Source organism: Bufo gargarizans, chromosome 3 (assembly GCF_014858855.1).
Source record: "Bufo gargarizans isolate SCDJY-AF-19 chromosome 3, ASM1485885v1, whole genome shotgun sequence".
Taxonomy (NCBI): Eukaryota; Metazoa; Chordata; class Amphibia; order Anura; family Bufonidae; genus Bufo; species Bufo gargarizans.
The window spans coordinates 572,802,548-572,830,327 of record NC_058082.1 but is presented as its reverse complement, the minus strand read 5'-3'; the positions used below and the strand labels follow the sequence as shown (position 1 = coordinate 572,830,327).

The 27,780-nt window shown below is 42.9% G+C and overlaps 1 protein-coding gene across 1 annotated transcript in view; it reads right to left on the bottom strand.

Moving 5' to 3' along the window:
* Positions 1-5,952: 5,952 nt before the first annotated feature.
* The window catches only part of CXADR (CXADR Ig-like cell adhesion molecule), a 42,978-nt gene continuing 21,150 nt past the window's right edge, over positions 5,953-27,780 (bottom strand). The window contains 7 exon segments of the mRNA XM_044284313.1: positions 5,953-10,628; positions 14,050-14,188; positions 14,506-14,659; positions 14,803-14,936; positions 18,518-18,626; positions 18,628-18,717; positions 19,205-19,371. Of these exon segments, the coding sequence (XP_044140248.1) occupies positions 10,328-10,628; positions 14,050-14,188; positions 14,506-14,659; positions 14,803-14,936; positions 18,518-18,626; positions 18,628-18,717; positions 19,205-19,371 (1,094 nt within the window). The 3' untranslated portion in view covers positions 5,953-10,327.

Sequence of the window (27,780 nt, the reverse complement as noted above, 5' to 3'; positions counted from 1 at the left end):
CCACTCCTCAGTCACTGGAGAACGCCCGGTAGCAGCAGGTGTGCGGTGCGGCAGGTAGATGGAGCCAGCTATTGTGCAGATCAGGTGCAGAGAACCCTTTATCCCTGTAATGTGCCTCTATATAAGTAAACCCTGCTGGATGTCGGCTGAGGTCACATCTCAGCTCCAAGCCGGTTCAATCACTGACTGATATCGGTAATCCAGGACGATAACCTATCAGCTGTTTACTCAATCATATAATAATATCCGGAGACTAAAGGGACGCCACCGTCTGCAAGTGAAAATCTCAAGACATTCTCCCATTTTAAAGCATGAGAACCAGAACACATATTCCCACCACTAAAGGACTTGGAAAGTCTAGTCCCTCCGATTGCGAGTGCACTATATTACACAAGGTCCGGCTGTGATCGATGCCGATACAGGACAGGTCCTGAAATAATCGTAAACTGGGTGTCCCACCAAAAATATTCTGCATATTCGGAATACTTTTGTAATTGCATGTAATTAAAATTGTAATATTTATCTGTATAGTGCCACCTGGTGTTAGCGCTTTTTCTAAATTCTCCGTTCTGCTCACATGCTCAGTTCCATCCCTTGAACTGCCACCAGCTGTAGCAGAAAGTGCATGCCCCCTAAGCTGCCAGCTTGAAATAAATATAGCAGAACAATGAATGTGAAGATCTCCGGGTCCATGTGAGGTCCAGGGCTGGTTCTAAGTTTGTTAGAAAGAGAATGTCATGTACTTTATGACATTACTTATGGGAAAACCCCTTTAAGACTCTGTTCACAACTGTTATCAAGGTTTCCATCATAAACAGAAGCCACGATAGTTCCAGACCTGTCACACACTGGAGTCAGTTTACTTATAATAGGCCTAGTTGGGTTCTGCCACCACCTCTCGTCTGCCATTTTAATGGGGAAAACCAATGCTGCATGCATCGCCAATCTTCCAGCCAAAATTACGGAGGCTTCTGGCTGAGCTTTCAGATGTGGGCATAGCCTAGGAGACCCAGTGGACGAGGAGAATGGGTTGTCAGTAGGTGTGTGGGCACACCTTGCCATGTCCAGACAAGTATGTCAGATGTTGATTGCCTGAGTGAGGAACCATACGCATTATTTGCACACTCTATGGTGCCATTACTTGGGCAATGAATAACATGTGCACAACATATGCCACCGTTACGTGTGCAGTGTAGGGCCCTGTTATTTGTATACTACAGTACATTATTTGGCAGAACTTTACGCCGTATGCCACAGTTGTTTGGAACTATGATTTGAGCATAGTTTGCTGTAGTTGCACATCATGGACCACATTAAAAATAAAAAATTAGAGCAATACTATGTCATGGGCGTTACGACTGGTACTATCATATGGCAGTGTCTAGTGCCTGTCTGACACTGGTATTTTTGCACAGTAAAAACCAAAGATGTGTGCCCCCCTGGTATAATCTGATGGAAAAATTAATCAAGTCAGAAAAGGAAGCAATATGGATACTAACAATACATTAGTAAGTGCATTGCATTACCTTCCTCTACATAATAAATGCCATTTGCTGACGTGAGACAACCCCTGTTAAGTGTTGCAATCAAGATAGACAACCTATAACCCGGGACTACACGGTCATGGGCGACTTACTGCAAAATGGTTTGGAAATGTTGCAGTAGTTCCAAAGTCTCTTGTAATAATTGTATCTCAAAGCTGTGCTTTTTACAAGTCACCAACATTACACCGTACCTGGCTGAATGTCACTGACCGCTTCAACACAACTGGAGATGATTATGGCTGTGTACACCTAACGGAAGTGGGAGCTGCTTTTCCCACCTATGAGGAAGGGTGACATTTAGGTATAGAGTATAGGTAAGTGTTTTCATGGGTAGGTTTTTTCCCCGAAACGAACGTCCACTGACTATATGGCGAGTCATTGGACATGTGTGTACCATTTACACAGAGCAATCATGTTGACACGCAGCAATGATTTGGGCCAACGAACATTAATAGGAACTCCAGATCGTTGGCCCTCAGGCTAAGGTCACATCTGGGTTACATTCCTGATCATCATCATCATCATCCTGTCTGGTCTGTCCATTGATTGTCCTGTTTAATGAACCTTGCAGTATTGAAGTACCACAGTATTGGGAATTTGGGAAATAAACGATGGTGGTAGTAATCCATTAATGAGGATTGATCGGTGCAGAAGCGAGTTTATCCACAGCATGGCTGAGGCTTTACATCACCGGAGATGACACATGGAATGACTGGAGCAATTAAAGGGCTGTAAATCCCAGCTTAAGTGCACAATCCCTATAAAAGGTTGATGAAGGAAGTGCCTGTTCTTGTAAAGACAGGGCATCCAATACAATGCTCCTTTAGACAGTAAAGAAATATAAAAACAACAGACTGGTTCACCGGCAGTTAAAGGGAAGTTCTACTTTTGATCACACCAATCCCCACCACTTTCCTGCCAGTAGTGCATAGTGGGGGCTCAGATGAAGATCATTTCACTCTTCCCTCATCTCACTTTTTTTTGCTTGTGTCCCCTGAAGGCTCTGTCCTGGGATCCCTCCTCTTCTCCATCTCTACATTTCGGGTCCCATGACTTTCAGTATTCATTTTAGATCAGTTGGGTCTCCGTGCCGAGACCCCCGCGATCACTAAAACGACGAGAGCAGACGTAGAGCACGCTCTCTACTCACTGGCAGGGGATGTGCTCAATAGAAGCAAGGAAGAGCTTGTTATGTGCGCGCTTTTCTCCCCTCCTTCTAGCGATCGGCGGGGGGCTCACTGCTGTAAACCTCTGACATGTCACTATGACAGTGACACTTTAACGTTACCCCAGTCTTACAAATCTGCTGCCACAGAATAACTTTAGGAGAGAGAATATCAGATAAGGGGACAGTGCTAAAACTGAAGATAATGGGGACTCAAAGTATTGGCAGTGCCTAAACAAACTCCATAAAATCTTAAAGAGAAAAACGTGCTATTCACCCTTCCTCATATTTTAAAAAATAAATAAAAAAAGTTTGTTCTGTCTCACAAATCAAGTGCAACTGCAAAAGATAAAAGTTTCTCCATTCTGGAAATAGGAGCCCGTCTCAAATGTGGGACTTAGGCTTTGTTCACTTCACCGTTCAGCCTTCCCGTTCTCCTGCTCTGTTTAGAAGCAGGAGAACGGACAGGACGGATTCGGCACATAACTGAGCCGAATGGAACCTGAGGACCCCATAGACTATAATGGGGTCCATTAGGTTTCCGCTCAGAAGATTTTGGAGCGGAGACAAAAGTTGTGCATGCAGGACTTTTGTCTCTGCTTCAAAAATCTTCCTCTGAGCGGAAACCTAACGGACCCATTATAGTCTATGGGGTCCTTAGGTTCTGTTCGGCTCAATTATGTGTCGAATCCGTCCTTTCCGTTATCCTGCTTCTGAAAGGCTGAACGGGGATGTGAACGAAGCCTGACACTTATCTGACATTGATGGCACATCCTGGCAATTTGCCATCCATACCCGAGATGGGAATACCCCCTTTAAACATTTATATCTCTGCTCTTTCTGACTTCAGTTGTACATGGGGGAGGTGTTATCAGTGATGAATAGCATTCTCTGTGTAAGTGTGTATACATGGATAGCTGTCAGTCACTGATAGCTGTACAAATGGTGGTCTTATAGTGGTTGTGGAACAAAAAAATATAAATATGCTTTTTTTTAAACTAGTACCTGAATCTTAATACTTTTGTAACTGAATGTCATTAAAACAGCATTTTTAAACCAAGATATAAAGGATAGCAAGTGGAGATATACAAATGGCCCACTAGTGGCAGAAGGGGACAACTAATGAACTGCTAGTGTATAGCACAGATACTGTGTAACAAGTACAGGGCCACTCCCTCCAGTTTACATAAACTGTTGTGTTCAAAATAGCAGTGTGTGTAAAAAAGTGAATAAAGCTCAAAAACCTTCTAATAGCTTTTATTTCCATACACACAAATGCATTGGGAACTACACATTCTATTCCAAATCAGAACACGAAGAAACAAAAATATATCAAATGTGTGTTGTTCCTCAAAAAAAAAAAAAAAGTGAAAAAGTGAATATTAGACTGTTAAAAAAAAAATAATAGCAGTGTTTGTATTCTTCTTTACAAACTCAAACATTCACTATACAAACTGAAAAATGTTTGAAGATTTTGCTTTCCTTTAAATCACTTCACTAATATTTAGTTGTATAACCGCTGTTTCTGAGAACTGCTGCACATCTGTGTTGCTCGGACATCTGGCCCCTGTGACCAGGTTCTCCAGCCCAGGATGATTGGACTACATTCCACACTTCTCTATTTCTTGGTTTTGCCTCAGAAACTGCATTTTTCACACTGATCTATGATCCCTGGTCTGCGATAAATAGGCCCAACACCGTAGTATGAGAAACATCTCCATATGATGATGCTTGAATTCAGTGTTTGGGGGGGGGGGGGGGGGGGTTGTCTGATAAACTGTCTCCGGCCACTAGACCCAAAAAGAACAATCTTACTTTCATCAGTCCACAAAATGTCTCTTTAGGCCGGTCAATGTGCTCTTTGACAAATTGTAACTGCTTCAGCACGTGTCTTTTTTCAACAATGGGACTTTGCGGGGGCTTCTTGCAGATAGCTTGGCTTCACATAGGTGTCTTCTAATTGTAACAGTGCTCACAGGTAACTTTACACCTTCTTTGATCTTCCTGGAGCTGATTGTTGGCTGAGTCTTTGCCATTTTGGCTATTCTTCTATCCATTCGAATGGTAGTTTTTTGCTTCCTTCCAAATCTTTCAGGTTTTCGTTGCCATTTTAAAGCATTTGCAATCATTTTAGCTGAGCAGCCTATCATTTTCTGCACTTCTTTATATGTTTTCCCCTCTCCAATCAACTTTTTAATCAAGGTACGCTGTTCTTCTGAACAATTTCTGGAACGACCCATTTTCCTCAGAATTTCAGAGAGAAATGTAACCAGCATGTACAACATTTACTGCCTTCCTTCCTTAAATAAGGGCAATAATTGGCACCTGTTTTTCACAGAATTAATGACCTCACTCATTGAACTCCACACTGCAATTATTTTGCACATGCCCCTTTCAATTAGTGATTCAATTGCACAGAATCGGCAGCATGCAGGTCATGACTGTTGGGTCTGTTGGATCTTTATTACTCTATAACTGCTTGTAAATTATTTGTCATGTAGAAATATCATTTCTACCAAAAACAGTGATTGATCAGGTTAGTGATGTCTGACTGCTATTATTTTGAACACAACTGTAACCGTTTCAGACTTCTCAGCCTTCATCAGTGAAAGACATGCAGTATAATCTATGGATCTTTAGTATCTCACATCGAGCCCAAGCCCTACCAAAGTCCACATGAAGGGACATCACTATGGACAACAGGTCGCTGCACCAGAATCTAAACGCCAATGTGGAGGAAATAATGAAGGATGGCAGAGTGAGACTGGAGCAGAACGGCAAAGGTAATTCAATAATGTTTCGGTACTTGAGATTTTTAGGCCTTTTCTATTATCTGAAAACATCTGCAAATTACAGTGATTACAAAACAAAAGGCAATTTTGAAAGAATTTAAATTATAAAAAAATAATTCAATTTAGCTTTTGCTTATGGTCAAGTTCATTGGTAAAACTGTCCATGGCCCCTGTGAAGGGCAACCAGTTTTCCCTACTGTATTTTACCGTAACTTTTCATGGACCGTGATGTAAGAATCCAGCCTACTGTACGGGCATTCAGGTCAAGCTATTGTATTCTCTGGGATTCACAAACTTTATAATCATCTTTAAAATTGCTTCCTATATCATTCTTGCCAACCAACATGCCCCCCACGACCTATGATTTATAAAGTGGTGAAACAGAAGCAAAGGAATGAAGAGCCGATAGTGTTCTCAACCCCCAGAAAGTGAGAAATCACAGACACAATGCTGAAAGAGACAAACCCGGATTTCACCGGTTATTTTTTTTTTATTATTTTAAAAAGTACAATAATTTCACAAAACTATGAAAAAATTTTTTACAAGGTGGAAAGCCCTTTGTGTACATAAAAAAGAAGATAAAGAGCAACACAAAAGTGTCACTAAAATTCATTAGGAAAGCTATATATAAAAAGGAGATGCAATCGTCGTGCTCGGCCAGGTCTTCTAAAGGAAACGGGGATATTCTCCTAGAGAAACTGAGCCGAGCTGCTACAGGTAATGGACCTTAAAAAGGGGTTGTCCCGAGTGAGCAAAACTTGGCTGCTTTCTTCCAAAAACTGCCACAGGCTGTGTCAGGTATTACAGCCCTGCCCCATTGACTCCAATGGAACTGAGCCGCAATAGCAGGCAACACATGAACAGGGGACGTGCTGTTTTTGGAAGAATGCAGCCATGTTTTTCTAGCTCTGGACAACACCTTTAATGGGGTTGTCCCATGACAACAACTTCTCCTCAATTCACACGATAGGAGTTAAGTGTCTGATCAGCGGCAGCCCGACTGCTGGGGTCCCTGCTGATCATTAGAACATGAGCCTGTGTTTCTGCTGCTCCATTCAACTCTATGTGGATGCGGGAAATATGCAAATACTAGTGCTAGAGTTGAATGGAGCACACGTGCACACGTATTCCTGCTTCATTCAAATGGGTAACATGAGCCCCTGTTCTAGAGATCAGCAGGGGCACCAGCGGGTGAATCCTCACTGATCAGTCACTTATCCCTGTACCTGTGGTTAGGGGACAGGTAGTTGAGATGGGGAAACCTCTTTAAAGTGAACCTCCACCCTTTATTATGTTGTTCATAGGTCTCAAAGTCTGTGTCGATTACATTTCTTAACACATCAGTATAAGGGAAGTTTAAGTTTTATAAGACAGAGCTCAAAATCCCCTGCAAAAACCTAGAGTTAGATTGTGGCAACCAGCTTCCACCACTAGAGGGAGCACCTACAGCTTGAACTCAACAGTATGCAGTCCGCTCTTAAGCTCCCTCTAGTGGTGGCAGCAGACAGACAGTCATTATTTCACACTATATGTAAGGGATTTGGAGCGCTGTATCTCAGGATTTTAGATCCATTTGGGTTAAAAATAAATAAATATGATGGACATTCACTTTAAGGATAGATCCCACACAATGCAGTTGCATAACGATTTCCACTTTTTTTATTTATTTATTTTTTTAGGGAAAAATTGAGAAAAGTAGAAAGTTTTCTTTAAACTAAAAAAAACTAATGTAATTGCAATGTGGTGACCATTAACAGTTAGAGATGCCGCTTCCTCAGCGTCACTAGATTAAAGATCAGTCAATGATAAATTATTCGGTATTTACACATTTGCTTTGGGAATTCAGCGATCAGAAAAAGCAAAACAAGCTTCATTTCACATTTTTTAAACTATTCTGACAAATTTGAGAAATAGTTGTAACAGGAAAAAATTAAAAATAAATTCGGACACATTTACCCCAATTACACTTTAGAAAAAGTTTGGCACAGTCCATCATATTATGAAATTAAATGATTGTGGTGCCTACCCATCAGTTATGAGATCCAGTGAGCCGACATAATGGGGCAGATTTACAAACAGTGGTGCGCCTTACACCGTCTAAGAATATGAACCACAGACAAAATGTACTATTCTGGTGCATGGACCCTTATGAATTTGTAGTATCGTAAATCCTGCTCCAGATTTATGCTAGTATTCTGTCCATGTGTCAAAAATAGTCAACGTTTACTCTGCCTATAAATTGGCATAGTTTATAATAAATAAAAAAAGCTCCAAAATAGTGTTGCTTTTTTGGGAGCACCAACGTGCATTTAGGTCATGCCCCATTCCTGTGAAGTCGCTCCCATTGTCGGGCAAGGCAGAATATGCTTAGAAAAGTGTTTACAACATTTGGTGAATGTGAGTAAAGCATGCAGGCCAGTTTTTAAAAACTGGCGCATTTTCAATAGTAAATCTGCCCCCAATGTATGCCTTTAAAGGGGAATTCCACTTAAAATCATATTAGAAAAGGGACTGAGGCATCTCAAAAGCAAGAAAGCCCATCAGTGCCACAGAAATTAGAAGAAACCAGCCTGTGACAGTCCGTCACATATAGCAGTGCCATAAGTGCTCAACTGCAGAATTCTAGTAAAAAAAAAGGGTTTCGGGAGCTCCATGGAGGGCATATATGGGAGCCATTGCAGTTGTCGGACAAGTCTAGATAAGTCAGATTGCGGTACACTATTTTGTGGAACTCCCCTTTAAAGGGGACCTGCCGCCTCTCCCGACATGTCTGTTTTAGTAACTACTTGGCCACATCTGTTCCCAGGTTGTGTGCGGTATTGAGCTGAGCGACAATACCAGACAAACCATGGTGGGGCAGTTTCTGGAAGAAAGCAGCCATGTTTTTCAAACTCTGTACAAACCCATAAATGGGCGCACCACTTTTTTTGTAGGAGATTTAAATTAATTTAATGATGAACTGTGCCAAAATAAGCAGGAAAACACACTCAAGCCACCGTCATACCCAAGAACATTACAGGGTGTGAAGCCAATTAGGAAACCTCCTCGTGTAGGGATGAAGTTCCTGGGTATGAAAACGGCTTTGGTACAGAGACAATTAATCATCGTAGAAAGGTGAGCTCCCATCCTGAAGTCTGTGCCCCCACATCTAAAGCACCTTAAGAAAGACAAATGTAGGCACGAGGGTGGTCACAGAGTTACATTCCTGCATAAAGGTTCATTTTTATAAAGGCACCATCTTAGGGAGATCTGGAGCAGACGTATAACTGGGCTTATACTGCAGCAAGGAACCGAACATACAACTAACCCAACATGGCGTTGTCCTATCTGTGGTGATACTAGGACAACCTGTACCATAGAAAATCTTTTCAGATTTACATAGGAGTCTCGATAGGTGACAGAATGTAACCACCATCACTACTAACTGGACGAACAATGGTTGGACGCAAGGACCATGATGTCAGTAGTGATCTGCAGCAAATTACTGTGAAGCTGGTCATGGAGGAAGAGGGCCCCCACTGAAACTATGGAACGCTGCCTGAACTTTGAAAACTATGTCCCAATACATAGTCTTAAAGACTATGGTTGAGGAGCGGGTCAATGTTCACCATACCTATAGGAATGAACGTACATGGAGATCAATGCATGGAACTCCAACCTTAGAGCCGCATGTACAGACACGAAATAAGCTAGCCATACGCCTTAGACACTTGTTGGCCAAACACATTCCTCCCAACCCCCCACCATACATGCATGCTTTGCTCGGCCAGTAATGCCTGTTCTCAATGGGGAGAGGGTAATGAGCCACTGGCAGATACATCTCGCAGTGGCTTATCTCCAATGAGAGCAAAGGATTGGGCATGTTGAAATCCACAAGACATCTGCCAAAAGCCAGGTAGATCAGGATACTTACATACACATTACACGGTTGGTCAGTTCCAGACTTGGCCAATATTAATCTAAAGCCTATGGACACCTATAAGAACCAGCACTGCTCACTCCCCCAGGATCAGCACCCCTGGTCTACTTATATATTGTAAAGCACTATCGGTGGCCTTCTACCCAATTCCAATTGGGATTTCCCATTGAGCAAGGACTTAAATCAACATATATAAAAGTTACCTGTTGGGTTTGACAATGGTAGGGAACATAAAGATGCTACATGCCCAGTACAATCTGGGTGAACGACCAACCACAAACGACCCTGGTAGCCAATAAACGGTTTCTAGTGCTTTTCATGTTCAACCTTAAGTCCTGCTGGATCAGACAGAAGCTAAAGCTTCACGAAGTATGTCTTATGACACCAAAAAAAAAAGGAACGACTTTACTGTCCACTTATTAATAACCAGCACTGAAGCAAAATAAATAAGAACGCATCATTCCTGCACATGTCATGCTATGGACAAAGGCTTTTCTAGAAAACAAGATCATCTTTTGTACACTACAATTCATAGAAAGACAAAAAAAATTATACAACTACTACACATAAAAATGCTAATACTTAACTGGTACCTCCCATGAAAATAATGGGAAGTGTGGGAGACACTAGCTCGCTTCTCTCGAGTAGTGGGTCCCCACCCCCATTACATTTTTAATTAGCTCAGTGAATTTCCTAACTGCAAAAAAAGGAAACTGCCTCCATGTGATATGTCTATCAAACAGCAGAATAAATGTGCAGAACCAGTCGTGTGACCACAGAGTGGATTTGTCTATCCATAACGACCCAGCGCGAGGCGTCCCTATGGAACGTAGAGGGAGGAACACGACCAACAAAAAGTCTGAAGGACGCTGGGACAACCACTTATTACTCACAAGATGGAGATGACCTAGACTATCGAGCCATCCTTGCACTGTGCGGGAATCATGACAGGGATAGCTCCCATTCTACTAAGATTTGGACCAGCTACCTTGGGCGGTACGTAGTTGGGTGCTTGGCTTGGTGCTTGGCTTGGTGGCTTCTCCATCTCTTCACTGGGCACGCTGGGCACTTGGTTGTATCGAGCCTTTGAGTAACCATCCATATTTGATGGAGACAAAGAACCTAGTGATGAGTTATTGCTTCCTATGTTGCTTCCGATGTAGCTACGTGCTGTCGAATTGCGGCTTTTGGGGGGCGCCACGTCTTCTCTGTATAGAAGGAAGAAGAAAAGTTAGATCCTGTTCTCACTGAATACATGGTTGGTTACCTGTGACAATTTAAAGGTGCTGTCCAGTATTAGTAAAACATGGCTGCCTTCTTACAAAAACAGTGCCACACCTGTGCCTGGGCTGTATGTGGCATTACATCCCGGCTCCAGTGAACTGAAGTGGAGTCTGAACTGCAATAACGCTCATGACATGTGGGCAAGTGTGCTGTGTTTTTTAGATGAAAGTGGCCATGTTGTTATAACCTCACACAATCGTTTTGAAGGAGACGACAGGTTTAGAAAACACATTTGGAAATGGCCTATGAATTATATTCCGAGTCAATAGAAAAGACTCCATGCTCAGTACCTTCATCTATCAGCTAGGATGGAAAGACAGAGTCCCTCTAGGGAGGACCACGGGAACCATGTAATACTAAACTGCCTTGTCATGGTGCTGCATACTGATCTACTGTCAGGGGACCCTTGTAACAAAAAGTCCTTGTTCAAAGCAGATAATCCCTTTAACCCTCGGCAACATGAGTGTTAGGGCTAATGCAAATGGCCGTATGTGTTTTGCGGTCTGCAAAAAACGGATCTGCAAAAAATACAGATGACATCCGTATGCATTCCGTATTTTGCGGAACGGAACAGCTGGCCCCTAATACAACAGCACTATCCTTGTCTGTCAGGCTACTTTCACACACTCGTTTTGTGTGGATCAGTCACGGACGGATCCGTTTAGATAATACAACAATCTGCATCCGTTCTGAATGAATCCTTCTGTATTATCTTTAACATAGCCATGACGGATCCATCTTGAACACCATTGAAAGTCAATAGAGGGAAGGATACGTTTTCTATTCTGCCAGATTGTGTCAGTGAAAATGGATCTGTCCCTATTGACTTACATTGTGTGCCAGGACGGATCCGTTTGGCTCACTTTCATCAGACGGACACCAAAACGCTGCAAGCAGTGTTTTGGTGTCAGTCTCCAAAGCAGAATGGAGCCAGAACTGATGCAAACTGATGCATTCTGAGCGGATCCTTTTCCATTCAGAATGCAAACTTATCCGTTTTGGACCGCTTGTGAGAGCCCTGAACGGATCTCACAAAAACGGAAAGCCAAAACGCGAATGTGAAAGTAGCCTAATGCGGACAATAATAGGATATGTTCTATTTTTTTGTGGAACAGAAATACGGACATACGGAAACGGAATGCACACAGTAACTTTAGTTTTTTTTTTGCGGACCCATTGAAATTAATGGTTCCGTATACGGTCCGCAAAAAAAAAAAACACGGAACAGACACGGAAAGAATATACATTTGTGTGCATGAGCCTTATGGACATAGGGCTGTTTCTTTAACTCAGCCCATCTTGGCCCACCACTTAACAGCAGAGAAAAATAAACCTATTTAAAAAAAAAATAAAAAAAAAAAAACACAACATTTCCTTATTTTAGAAAAATTGCCTTTTATTTAAACAAAATAAAAAGTATAACAAAATTACACAAAATTTGTTATTACCGAATCCAAAAAGGTATATATAAAATATACAAATTTAGCTACTCCCATAAAAAAATACAAGCCATCACACAGCTCCATAGATGAAAAAATATAAAAAGTTATGGCTCTCAGAAATATGGCTTTAAAAGACAAAAAAAATTAAATTAAAAAATGTGTCACATCTTGAAGGTCCGAGTGTTTAATATGGATGACCTATCCTAGGCTCTTTGAAGAAATTGCGGCGCTCAAGCCTCTTCCAGGCCAGTGACATCAATTTCACGTTATGAGCAGCTCATTACCTTTTAAGTGAATGGGCCTGGACTGTAATACCAAGCACAGCCACCATACAATAGATGGCGTCTGCTTAGTAAAGTGACCAGAGCGCAGCAGCCTCCTCAAACAGCTGAGGGCGCCGGCGATCACATACTGATGACCATCCTGTGGATAGGTCATCAATATTAAATACTTAAACGCATGATGAAAGCTAGTCATACACAAGGAAATGAAGGGATAACGTCATCCCTATACAGTCTCTACAACCAAGGAACCATTGGATTATGGGACCTATATGAGCAACAACCCATCCTGACCCTGTGGTTAGCTTGGGGTACGTGTGAACAAGCACCAGAAAAGGGACTACATTTTCACCTTTGTCATCAACTCTCCTGATGCTTCAAAAGAGGAGATCAAAGGGTTACATGTAGCAATGGGCAGCAGTCCTGGCCTAACCATGCAATGGGCAGCAGTCCTGGCCTAACCATGCAATGGGCAGCAGTCCTGGCCTAACCATGCAATGGGCAGCAGTCCTGGCCTAACCATGCAATGGGCAGCAGTCCTGGCCTAACCATGCAATGGGCAGCAGTCCTGGCCTAACCATGCAATGGGCAGCAGTCCTGGCCTAACCATGCAATGGGCAGCAGTCCTGGCCTAACCATGCAATGGGCAGCAGTCCTGGCCTAACCATGCAATGGGCAGCAGTCCTGGCCTAACCATGCAATGGGCAGCAGTCCTGGCCTAACCATGCAATGGGCAGCAGTCCTGGCCTAACCATGCAATGGGCAGCAGTCCTGGCCTAACCATGCAATGGGCAGCAGTCCTGGCCTAACCATGCAATGGCAAAACCTGCACCAAATCATATTTGCCACAGATTTCAACCACTTCATTGCAAAGTGCGACATTCACGGCAGATATCAGCAACATGGACATGACGTGGATTTAAAATCCACACCTGTATGAAAATCTCATCCACGTCGCTGCTACTATCAGCGCTGCAGATTTTCTGCGTGTAATTCTGTTGCGGAAAGGCCATGTGTGAGCATACCCTGAAGGGTGAAACTCACTGTGAAAAACCACGGTTTTCTACACAAGAAGGGCTCATGCACACGACCGTATGTTTGGTCCGCATCCAATCCACATTTATTGCAGATCGGATGCAGACCCATTAATTTTAATAGAAAGCAAAAGACGGGGACAGCACATGTTGTACTGTCCGCATCCGAATGTCCGTTCTGCAGCCCCACAAAAAAAAGATACAACATGTCCCATTGTTTTCTCCATTTTGCGTACCAGGATAGGATATTCCTGTTGAAGTGAAAATGAAAATGGCAGCTTGCACACAACCAGGATCCATGTTTTGCGGATCCGCGATTTGCAGACCCCAAAACACTAACGGCTGGGTGCATGAGCCCGACGGCGAAAGCTATGAATTTTAAACATGGCACCATGCTCAGATTTCACGCCTCCACCTCTGAACATGACCTAAGGCTGTAGGACAAACCCTTAAAACGTATGCTCATCATTCAGCACTATTGACTACTTTTAAAGCACACATTCATTCCCCGTCCGCCGCCCCCCCTCTCCCACACACTTTTTGGGAGCGTTCAGCAAAGACTGGCTCTGATCACAATAACGCTTTTACCTGATTTCATGCTGTATTTCTTTTTCATATTTTTTCTCCTTCTGTTTTCTGCAGCAGAAAAAGATCAAAATTGCCAACACAATAAGGAACAACAAGGTCCCAATGACTGCTCCGGCGATAATTCCTGCTGTATTTGAAGCTGGAGAGAACAAAGCAAACAGGTCATGAAATGTACGATTTATCATCTAGTGCCAGCATTCGCCTTTTAATCTTCCAACCACATACTATAAACCTCTTTTCAAGCCAGCGGCTCTGCAGCTGACAGAGGGGAGGGGGTGCATGTCGAACCGCCATACGGTGGTCATCAGCCAAATCCACTTATTATCTTAAGCAAAACCTGCTCTGAGGCGACACACTTGGTGTGCGCAAGGCCCAGTGACAGCAGCATGCAATTCTGGCGGCAGGGTAAAAGGTACAGGATATGACTGCAGAGTAAAACAAAAAGTTAATACTTACGGGGCACAACACTGAGGATGACGAGGCACTCGTCTGTGCCCACTCGGTTTTTAGACGAGCATCTGTATGTACCACTGTACTCCTGAGTAGCATTTTTTACATGAAGTATCCCTCCAGTGACATCTAAATGAAGCAAAGATGAAGTCAAAAATTTCTTTAGGTATTAGCGTGTTCACAAGGAGTACAGAGCCGCAATGGGTGCATGGAAACTCAAAGATGGACGCTTGGATGGTAGAATGATTGGTTCTTCTGTGCGAGGTCCCACAGGACTTACCAGACGTTGCAGTTGCTGGGAGCTTTTCCTAGACCGCTGATTTTTTGCCAGGTGTAGGTGAGCGGAGAGGACCCCTCATTGGCTTGACACTTGAGGTTCAGATCTTGCCCTATCTCCTGCTTGCCTTCAATAAAGCAACGTGTCCTTGCAGGTTTGACTGTCAAAATAAAGAAATAATGACTTCAGAGACCAGCGCGATCTAGGTCACTTTGCAGCTTCATTGTGCAAGCCGAATCATAGGAGAAGCCAAAATAAAAATTTCCCAGCTTATCGGTAAATATAAAACCCACGATTAGAGGCATCTACCAAGCATATGCCTGCCCCAGTACACAGCTGCGTCCGGATCTGTGAGGGCGCTGCCCTACTGGGACTAGAGCAAGATCCTGCCCGATTCTGTTCTGATGGAAATCACATCACCTACCTCCCGATTATTTTTCAGACCACAGATCATAGGTCATAATTTATTATAAAAAGGTTCTTTTCCCACTAAATGATATGCCACAAATCACTGGTAAATTGGTAGAATGGCAATCTTCAGTGTAGTCAATGGAAAACACTAAAGGGGCTCGCCGAGATTTTGTAAAATTAGTCAAAAAAATAAATAAAAAAATGACACCTTAAAAAATCCCTGCATTACTGCTCCTGTCCACACCAGGCCTGTACTGATGACGTCACATTCACATGTCCCGTGACATGGCCAGTTATTAGCTGCAGCAGTAATGGGAGCAATTAAAGTGATCGCTACAGGCCCAGCAGGATTCGGAATGAAGGACACATTAATTTTACACTGTCCTGACAAATTCTACAAAATCTTGGAGAACACATTTAAGGAGACAGCTAAGCTGTGTACCCAGCTATCAGACATTTAAGGACTACACCGTCCCAGCCTGACAATGGAAGACTGCCTTCTTATCCTTATTTATTATTATTAAAGGGCCATTCATTCCATAGCGCTGTACATATATAAGGGGTGCACATACATAATACAGACAATTGCACTAAGCATAAACAAGATGAGTTACAAACTGGTACAGAAGGAGAGAGGGCCCTGCCCATGAGGGCTTACAATCTACATTAAACGGAATCTGTCAGAACGATACTGGATTCCAAACTGTTTAAAGTAGCTTATGTTGTCCTGTACGATACGCCTATATTGTTCTTCCGTCTTCCGGAAGCAGCAAAATATGATAACTACACTTACTGGCAAATAATTTTCCAGAGCCCATGACAGCACCGGGAGAGAGCTCCCAGGACAAGAAACCCGCAGATATAGAAAGCCAGAGCCTCTCGCCATCCTTAGTGGCTTGCAGAGAAGAGAGGTCATCAACAGAGTTAGATCCACATTTTAGGGATCCAGATAAGCCTCTATGATCCTCCTCGAGGTATAGAAATCTTGCTTCTTACTTTTTTCTTTCTTCCTTTTTCTTACTGCACAACCAGTGTTACTTCAACAAAAAGACATCCAAGAAGGAACACAAAGTGGGAGTGATCTAGAAAGGAGCTGTCATGGGCTCTGGAAAATCAAATTACCAGTAAGTATACTTCATTTTCCCCTTCATCTATGACCTCTGATTTCTCCACCCAAAACGTGGAAATTGATCTAGTCGAATGGGCTGTCGTTCCAGTCTGCACAGGCTTCTGCATGGAGAGAGAAGCTAAGTATATAGCCTGTTTAATCCATCTAGCTATGGAACATTTACTAACTGATTTTCTCAGCTATACGGGTCTGGAAACGGCACTAAAATGGAAGATCTCCTCCATTCCAGAGTCTTGTCCAAGACACATCTAGACAGTTAGGGCTCTTTCAGATGAGTGTGTCCTGTGTAGGAATGACACTCCGTGTGCGAGTGGGATTCCCCATTATGGACACTGCTGGGTTCTCAGGATCACACAGCATTATAATGATTTATAATGCTGCGTCTCTCTGCCTGACTTTACTTTTACAGAATTATACTGACAGCAATATGTCAATATAATTCTGTAGCTAAAGGTCATGTAGAGACAACAGCATTATAAAATCATTATGATGCAGGGCACTCCTGAGAAATGAGCAGTGTCCCTAACAGGGAATCGCACGCACACGATTCCCGCACAAGACAAGCTCGTCTGAAACAGGCTTTAAACTCCTTCCTTCTGTGATTTAGGACTGTTCCAAACAAGGGAAGTACTGCCTCCTAAGAGTTATGAAACCCAGAGACCACCTTAGGCAGAAAAGCTGGGTGTGGTCCAAGATCAATGCTTTCTTCCTAGGTAGAAGTATAAAGAGGGTTAACAGACACCGCCTGCAATTCCTCTATCCTCCTGGCCGACGTGATGGCCACAAAAAATAAAATTTAAAAAAAATTAAAAGCAAACCAGGAACAGCATATATATTGGAAGTGACTAGCTTCCTGCTCTTCAGCAACATGGAGAATACAGAGTCAGAAAGTACTCTAACAATCCCCAATCAAAAGCCATGCCAGGTGTAGACCCTTCACCTGAGGATGAACTATAGAACCCTGCTGAAGAAGATCCGGTACTTCCAGCTAAATCCAAGGGTCCGCTGGATACAGCATACGGAGCCACATAAACCACGCTCGACAGCGTCAGAAAGGAGCTATTAGAATTACTCTCACCCTGTCCTCCTTTCTCGTCCTCAAAACCCTGGCAATCAGCTGGAGGGGAGGAAAACCATAAGACAGACCTCAGGCCCAGGACTGAAGGAAAACATCTACTGCTATTGGGAAATCCTTGGGATCTAGGGAGAAACACTTTACCACTTTCCTGTTGGACCTGGAGGCAAACAAATCTATTTCTGGCTTCTCCCAAAGCTGAAGTAACTGGGTTACCATTCCTTCTGATCAAGTCTCTGGACTTTCCAGTTCTCTGGTGGTTTCTTGCCTGAAGTTAAATTTGCTGTGCCCCTTCTCGATGACTGACAATCCCTAGCACAGGCAAGGAGAGGTCATGGGATAACATTGCCTGTGCTGGGAAACATCAAGCGAACTTAACTTCGAAAGCCGATTAGTGGCATTTTTTGCAAGACAGAAGAATATAAGAACACCATCTGGAACAACATGAGCCGCCTCTTAAGATACTCCAGGTGGTTTGGAGGCTGAAATTGTGCCGACAGGTTCCCTGTAACTACAAGCATGTAAACATTCAGACCAGGAGAACGTACATCCAGATCCATCTAGTTCAACCAGGACTCTGATGGAAAGATCTCACTAATGGCAGGTGAGATCTACGGTCTGGCTGTATCAAGTCTGCACCCATGTTTCAAACTATCAAGATAAATCTTCCTTGAGAGAATCATTATAAATCAAGAGATTATGAATATTACCAAGTGCTAATCTTACACGACTTCTCAACCAATATTTTACCAATTATTTAAAAAAAAATTTTTAAAAACTGAGGCCGTGCATGGTAGATCCAGAACATGCAGACACCTGGGTTTTATCATTTTTCTAAATCCATAAAAAAAATGAATCTTTTTTACCACCATTCATTTACCTCTGGAATCCAGTATATAATCTAAAAAGACGAGAAAGTAATCAAGTACATCACAATGCTACACCAGAGAGGTGCAGCCAGAAATGGACTGTGCCGCCTATGATGGCTTCCATCTGTACCATCTGTGTGAGAAGCCCTGGCCTAGGAGAAAGCCTCAAGTCTCGAAAAGCAGAAGGTGACTATATGGAGACACATACCCATCTGCGACTAAGAGGCAGCATTGCTGCAGAGCTCGATAAAACTTACCGTAGACATTCAGCGCCACTTTCTTGTTTTGAGACCCTGGGAGCTTCTTCACCTTGCACTGATAAGTACCAGAGTCTGATTCCTTCAAATTAGAGATGATAATGGACGCAGTCACCTTCTTCAGGAGTAGGGGACACAAAATCAACTCTGCCCTTCAGCGGCCCATCCTGAGGATACAGCACGCCAGTGAAACTAATTATCTGATGTAAAAAGAGAATAAAAAAGTTAGAAGAATATCAAAAAGAGCAACTGCAAATAATAAAAAAACATTGAGACAAGTGTGTTTTATCATCTAGAGCCCCATCTGCTGGATACTGAGATGCACATACCCTCTCCAGACCCCCACAGTGTCATTTTCTCATCTTCTAATCTCTCCCTACATTTTCAGTAAATTCTAGTATCAGAGATAAAACAAAGATAGGGAGTCCAATAGTATGTGTGTGTGTGTGTGTGTCTACGGGGGCCTATGAGTTAGAACCCCCATGAACAGCGGAATAAAAGGGATATATAACGATTTAGGACAAAAACCATATTGCGTCCATTGCATAAAGTGGCACTCCATGGACCCTGCTTACTTATAATGGAGTCCGCTGGGCTCTGTGGAGGTAAGAAACAGCGGTACCCAAATTCCTCCGGGGACAATTATTATTGTGGGGTACCCACAATGTGCAGAAGACACATACATACCATTTTATCAGCTTGTTGGGCATCAGGAGCCACCAGGAACCATTCAATATCCAGGGTTCCTGTATCTTCTGGCAGTAGAGTAAACTTGCAGTCCAGAGTTATTTTATCACCTTGGATCCCTTCAAACCTCTTTTCTGATGGAAGAAGATCTAAAGCATTCAAAAAGGCTGAAAAATAAAAAAAAGGACATGGGTGAGAATTACTCAAGTGAATGGGAGCTGTGCTGCAGTACCTGAGAACGGCCACTATGCAGTGTAGAGCACTGCGGTGTTCACGCTCTATACACGGTTAAGGGTATGTTCATATGATGGATTGTGTCAAAATCTGCCGTGTATTTCATGGCCAAAATCTCCCCCTATCAGTTTAGCTCCACTGTGTTTCATCTGTGAAGATGTCCGTAAAGGATCCATTGTTGGTCCGTATTTACCATCCGTGTGTCATCTGTAATTCACAGATGTTGCTCAGCTGAAAAAAAAAATAAATCTCCTTATTAGGCCTCTTTCACACGGGCGTTGCGGGAAAAGGTGCGGGTGCCTTGCGGGAACATACGCGATTTTTCAGCGCGAGTGCAAAACATTGTAATGCGTTTTGCACACGCGTGAGAAAAATCGGCATGTTTGGTTCCCAAACCAAAAAAAATAATTTAACTCACCTTAATTCACTTGATCGCGCAGCCCGGCATCTCTTCTGTCTTCTTCTTTGCTGTGTGCAGGAAAAGGACCTGTGGTGACGTCACTCCGGTCATCACATGGTCCGTCATATGATCTTTTACCATGGTGACGGACCATGTGATGACCGGAGTGACGTCACCACAGGTCCTTTTCCTGCACACAGCAAAGAAGAAGACAGAAGAGATGCCGGCTGCGCGAGCAAGTGGATTAGGGAGAGTTAAAAAAAATTTAAATTTTTTTAACCCCTCCAGCGCTATGCATTTTGTATTCAGAATGCTATTATTTTCCCTTATAACCATGTTATAAGGGAAAATAATAACGATCGGGTCCCCATCCCGATCGTCACCTAGCAACCGCGCGTGAAAAATCGCACCGCATCCGCACTTGCTTGCGATTTTCAAACAACCCCATTCATTTCTATGGGGCCTGCGTTACGTGAAAAACGCACAAAGAGGAGAATACTGCGATTTTTACGCAACGCACCAGTAATGCGTGAAAATCACCGCTCGTGTGCACAGCCCCATAGAAATGAATGGGTCAGGATTCAGTGAGGGTGCAATGCGCTCAACCCGCGCGGAATACTCGCCCGTGTGAAAGGGGCCTTATTCTTCCGTGAAAAACGGACGGAACATGGACACAACACTGATGCCATGATTTTCACGGACCTGTAGAATTCAATGGGGGCGTGCTTGGTCCACATCACGGATCAAAGTAGTGCATGTCCTCGTGATTTTTATTTTTTTATTTTTACTGCCCTATTGTTCTGCCAAGCAGGGTTAAAAAAATCATTACAGATCACGTCTGCCTCAGTCTTGGTATTTCTGAAGTGTTTAGTGTGGTTATAGCACCATCTATCGGTGTTAAGTTGTATTACACTTTGTTTTTCCTGTTACAATATTACTGCATTGTGGGTGGTGCACTGCATTGTGGGAGTGCAAAGCATTCTGGGAAAGAGAAGTCTCCAGGACACAGTTTATTTTACGCACTTATATAGCGCTACTATATTCCGCAGCACTTTACAGACATTAGCAACCAACTGTCCCCAATGGGGCTCACAATCTAAGGTTCAGAGCTGTCCTATGCATATCTCCTTCTCAAACTCCACCACCATCCTTGTAAAAGTAAATCTGGTGAGAGAGTTACCTTTGTTTCAGGGACATGATGTTATGCAGAGCTGTTTAGCTAGTTGTAATTGTTACTCCGGGAGTTATTACTGTTAGCTAGCCATGCAATCTTATGTACAGGCAGCCATTTTACCATGTGCCTTTACTGATGACTGTTAATGTTAGTACTTGGTATCTTATACATGTTATTTGTATTCTTGTAGTTTTACCAAACAATCCTGTTTTACCAATCAATCGTATATAATCAATCACATATGTACGACCTGTTGACCAATAAACAAGTTAAGGCTTTCACACGAACGGATCCCGTGTGGGTAATCCGCTGCGTGAAAGAGCCAAGTCCCATTCCGTACAACAGAGACACAAAGTATTAACATGATTGATAATGCTCTGTGCCTCTCTCTGATCTTTTTACTACAAAATCACAGTGAGATAAAGTTGCCACCGTGATTTTGTAGTAAAAAGATCACAGAGAGGCACAGAGCATTATCAATCATGTTACTGCTCCGTGTCTCTGCTGTGCTAAAGAGGAGAGGTGTGTCTTTAGCACTGAATAGTGCCCTGATATTTAGGGGTTGCATCCTTACATAGGAACTTTTGACCCCTACATCCCAACTGTGGTACAGTGTCTGATGAAGGTCTGTGAGCCGAAAAAGTCTGCCGTTCAACTATATGTACCAAGAAACTGAGTAATAAAAGACAAACTCAAAGAAACAGAATTTTGCTGTGATTTAGATTTACTAATGTAAGAAAGGGGTGAGAACCCTATACACAGCACACTCGATGGGAAGCGACAAAGTTTGTCTTCAGGTTTATGCTGAGCGTCAGACTGCACACTGTGTGAACGTGTATGAAGACAGAACACCAGTGTTCGGTAAAAAAGAAAAAAATACTGAAATGTGAACAGAAAAAACAGACAGCACACGTCAGTGAAAAACGGAAAAGTGAACGAGGCCTCAGACGCCCACCAATCTGATACCGATGACCTATCTTAAAGATAATCAATATGTTATGCCCAGAAAACCCCTTTAAGTCTAGGTCAATTAAAGGAACAGACGAGAAAGCACCTCTTTTTTTTTAATTTAATTATTTTTATTGTTAGTATATCAAAACATTACAGATAGAAAACAAAGAATACAATTTCCCCCCAACCCCGATTCCCTAAAGAAACCCTCCCCTCCCCCCCCCTACCTGTGGTGCGTCAAAATAAGTCCTCTATCATTAAGAAAATTGAACACAACTGATCAAGCTCTCCAACCACCCCATATCTTAATCCACTTCTCCTCAGCCCCCCTCTTATTGTACAAAATTTTCTCATAATTTTTTACTTAGCAATTAAATTCATCCATGTGATTATATCTGGAGTATATCGAGCAAACCAGGTTCGACTAACCAACACTCTGGCCAACATCAATATCCTGCCCAAGAGGATCTTTTGATACTTGTGACTATTTAATTTAGAGAGATCATTAAGCACGAATACTTGTGGTTCAAAAGGGATTCGTATTTTTAGTTTATACCTAATACAATTATTTATAGTATTCCAGAAGTTTGTGAGTTCTGGACAAGTCCATATCATATGAAGAAAATCTGCTCCTACAGTATCGCATTTGGGGCAATTAGACGTGTCTCTTAATCCGCATTTATTCATCCATAAAGGAGTAATATATAATCTATGGCAAATAAAAAATTGTATTAGAACGTGGTTGAAATTCTGGGATAGTGAAACTAAATTTCCAAAAATATTCTCCCATCCTTCTACTTGTAAATTCAAACAATCCACCTCCCACGCTTTTTGTCCTGGTGACTGTGTGTCACTAAACCGTGCCTTAAGTAATAACTTATATATATTTGAAATTTTTATTCTAGACAGTGTACCCCTACCCAATCATTCAAAAAAGATGAATTATCTATATCTAGCACCAATTTATCATCCAAACTGGATAGGACTGAACGCAATTGAAAATACCTAAACCAAGAAAGGTTTGTTATACTATGTGTCATCTCTATAAATGGTTTAATTTCTCTATCTTTAACTACCTGTGAAATATACAAAATTTTATTCTTTTGCCAAAATGTATCAGCTGCAATATCATCCAGCCTTTGTAAATACAGATTGTGCCAAAGAGGCGTGAATGTCAGTGAACCCTTGATCTTCAACCACGTTCTAGTTGTAGCCCATACTTTCAGGAGTAATTTTATGGTCTCTCTGTAGCCCCACTCATAGCTCTTTAATAGACCAGATTCCAACAAGGTAAAAATATTATTGTGGGCATAGCTAGTTACCAACTTCCCCAACAGTGCACTATTCTCTGATTCATAGCATCTCAATAACTGGGCTGCAATAAAATACCCTTTAAAGTAAGGGAGATTTAAACCCCCGCACTCCATAGATTTATACAGATATTCCAACTTTATTCGAACTCGCTTTCTTCCCCATATTAAATCATTGATTATTTTTTCAATAAGTTTAAAATATTTGTCTTGTATCCAAATAGGTGTATTCCTGAGGACATAAAGAAATTGTGGTAATATCACCATTTTAACTAGTGAAACTCGATCGGCTCTGGATAGGGGCAGTCTCAGCCAGATCCCTATTTTAGCTCTAATCTTTACCATTATGGGGATCAAATTAAGTTGTACGAAATTTTCAACCCGAGGCGATATAGTCAAACCCAAGTATTGAAAGGTGTCAACAATATCCAACTGTGTCCCGAGAACCTCTTTCTGTGGCAGGGGATCTATTGGCATCAAGCTGGTCTTTGTCCAGTTTATAAGAAGACCAGACACCTCGCCAAATGCTTTAACCATTTGAATAATCCTAGGAAGAGTGATTTCCGTATAGTCTATAAAAAACAGAACATCATCCGCATATAAGGAGATCCGATCTTGTACTCCTAGCGTACCAAATCCTTTAACCTGATCATCCTGTCTAATGGCCATCGCGAGGGGTTCAATATAAATATCGAATAATAAGGGAGACAGTGGGCAGCCCTGCCGTGTGCCTCTTCTTAAATCAATACTAGTACTCAAAATTCCATTAAGACTCAATTTTGCCCTTGGAGATCTATACAATAACTTAAGAGTACGTATAAACTTTTCCCCAAAGCCCATCCTTGCCAGAACCTTCCAGAGGAAGCACCACTCCACCCTGTCAAATGCCTTGGAGGCATCCAGCAACAGGATGGAGCGAGTGGTCCCCCCAGGGGCCTGAATATTAGAGAAAAGCCGATGTAAATTATGATGTGTACCCTTGTTTTGGACAAAGCCACTCTGGTCCGAATGGACAATAGAAGAAATAACCCTAGAAAGCCTTGTAGCCAGGACCCTCGCAAGGAGCTTTACATCTGCATTAAGCAGTGAGATTGGTCTATAAGATTCTAAATCTAAAGGGTCCTTGCCTTTTTTTGGAATTAATATTATTACAGCCTCCATCATTGAGTCTGGGAGCTTCCCATCCTCCATTGATTCAGAAAAGACCTCCAACAGTCTCGGGAGAATGCAATCCCTATATTTACCATAAAATTCATATGGAAGTCCATCTGAACCAGGAGTAGAATTAGCTGAGCATAGTTTAATAGCTCCCTCAAGTTCCTGAATTGAGACCTCTAGTTCAAGTGCTTTCTTTTGCGTCTCAGTAATAGTTGGAAAGATGATCCTATCAAGATAAAAATCTATCTTATCATCTGTGATGTTAGATTCGGCTTTATACAAATCAAGGAAATAATCAACAAAGGCCCTCTCCACCGGGCCCTGTCCAGTGACCATCCTACCATCAATCAATCGGACCTTGTCTATATATTTTTTAGGTTGTTGACTTGAAAGCACCTCTAAAGAAAAAAAAAAAAAATACTTTCCAACCCTACCATCTCTCCTTCCTTTCTTTGTTGCATGGACTCATGGGACCCCATTTGTCCGCCTTCTGTAACACATCCTATGAATACACCACAGACAGTATGGCTACTTTCACACTAGCTTTCGGCTGTCCGCTCGTGAGCTCCGTTTGAAGGGGCTCACGAGCGGACCCGAACGCTTCCGTCCAGCCCTGATGCAGTCTGAATGGATGCGGATCCGCTCAGACTGCATCAGTCTGGCGGCGTTCAGCCTCCGCTCCGCTCAGCAGGCGGACACCTGAACGCGCGGATCCGTCCAGGCTTACAATGCAAGTCAATGGGGACGGATCCGTTTGAAGATGCCACAATATGGCTCAATCTTCAAACGGATCCGTCCCCCATTGACTTTCAATGTAAAAGTCTGGACGGATCCGCTCAGGCCAATTTCACACTTAGCTTTTTTTTGCCAATATAATGCAGACGGATCCGTTCTGAACGGAGCCTCTGTCTGCATTATTATGATCGGATCCGTTCAGAACGGATCCGATCGAACGCTAGTGTGAAAGTAGTCGTATATTTAGTTTTCATAAAGCCTTTAAAATAGAGGTCCAGAGAACATGGAGGACGGGTTGGGCAAGGCAGTCAAAAGAACCAAATATCCTCTATACGGCCAGATTTTTCCTGAATACTATATCTCCTTATGGAGAGCTCCTAGTTGGCGCGAGGAGTCTTAAAGGCCAGGCAACACTCCTCAGGAATTCTGGGAACAAGTTATGCAAATCAGCTCTTAAAGGAGTTGTGCATCCAGTACATATTGATGACCTATCCTCAAGACTGGTGGGGGTCCGACACCCGGTACCCCAGCCGATCAGCTGTTTGAAGAAGCGGCACTCGTATGAGCTCTGCTTTCTCTTCAAGATCACACTGTGCATCACCTCGCTTGCAGCGGCAGTGTAATTGTCCTATTCAAGTTAATGAAACAAGCACTTGTAGTTATACTGCCCCGCCGAGACTTCCAGTGTAATCTGGAAGAGCTCGTACCAACACAGACTCTTAGAGCTGATCGTCGGGGGTGCTGCAGTCTGACCCCTGCTGATCAGATATTGATGACCTATCCCAAGGATATAGTGGCTGGACAACCCCTTTAACAAGCGGAGCCTCTAATGCTACCAGATGTGAGGTAGCTATCCAATAAATCAATGCTCGACCTTTTTCAAAATGAGCCATTGTTTAAATAAATAATTATAATAATAATAAATATTTTTAAGACTCCTAAGCAAGCAAAGCAGTCAGATCCTCCCCCCCCCCCCCCCCCCCCATCTGATGGTTGTCACCTAGTGATTCTGGACTTGAAATATTCGTAGCCTGACAGAAGATGACAACTTGCATAATTCTGTGACAGTGAAAGAACCTGAGAGCGATGACAGGTGACATCACAGAGGTGCAGGTTATGTACACAGCAACCTGTAAAATACACAATACGCCCAAGACATGCGAGAACTTCAAGAGCGGCCGCAGAGCGAGCAGGGGGAGAAAAACTGGCTCTGCACAAAGGAAATCCACCGGAGGCCATTTTTTCCTGAGCTATTCACTAGAAAAATGCAGGTCTGGAGGGGAAAGGGCGGTACGGCTTTTCTGACCATAAAAACCTTAGAGCCATACATTTTGTTTTGTCCTCTCCACCTTCCAAGAGCCAGAAAGTTTCTGTGCACATACCCATGCGAGGACTTGTTTTTTGGCGGAAGAAGTTGTATTATTTTTTTTATTTACTATATATCATAACAAAAGATTCTCCACCATTGTTTTCTTGAGATTAATTTTCATGTCGTTGATTAAGGCTACTTTCACACTTGCGGCAGGACGGATCAGACAGGCTGTTCATGTCGGATCCGTCCTTCCGCTATTTCGCCATGCTGCCGCTCTGTCTCCATTGACTATAATTGGGACGGGGGCGGAGCTCCGGCGCAGCACGGCAGTGCACGGCGAAAGGCCACCGGACTAAAAGTCCTGCATGTCCGACTTTTTAGTCCGGCGGCTCTTGCCGTGCTGCGCCGGAGCTCCGTCCCCATTATAGTCAATGGGGACAGAGCGGCGGTCCGGCGAAATAGCGGAAGGACGGATCCGACATGGTAAACAGCCTGTCGGATCCATCCTAACGCAAGTGTGAAAGTAGCCTAAGAAGAAAAAAAGAAGAAAAAAAAAAAGAAAAAAAGACGGCTATCTTTATTCTGTGGGTCAGTATAATTACGGCAATACTAAAAGGTGGTAGCTATTGGTACAAATTACTTTTTTCAGGGGGGAGAGAAAAAAAAACAAAAACACACACACAAGCAATATTAAAAGGTATTTTGATTCTTTTCCCGTTATGTCGTTCACCATACTTTTATATTTTAATAGTTTGTAAAAAAAGTAAAATTTGAATTTAAAGAGGACCTTTCACCAGTTCTGAGATTACAATATCAATCCCTTGCATGTTTAGGAGATGTGAAATCGCAATTTTCTTTTCTGATCCACTAGCCCTGTTCAGTTTGGGCCCCTATATGCTAATGAATAGCATCGGTACAGGGAGGAGGAGTCTGCCCTGTTTCTCAGTGGGCGTCTCCTTCTCCCTGGCTGTGAGCTGACCAATCACAGTGGAGAGCGTCACAGCCAGGGAGAAGGTGAGCATTTTTTCTCAATGGCTGTGACTCTCTCCACTGCGACTGGACCGCACCACAGCCGGGGAGAAGGAGATGCCCATTGAGAAACAGGGCAGACTCCTCCTCCCTGTACCGATACTATTAATTGGCATACAGGGCACCAAAACAGAACGGGGGGCACAGTGGGGGAATGGAGCAGAGTCACATCTTCCAAACATGCCCTACAGTGCTAGGTATTAATATTGTAATCTCAGTCAGAACCAGTGAAAGGTAATCTGTCAGCAGATTTGTACCTATGACACTGCCTGA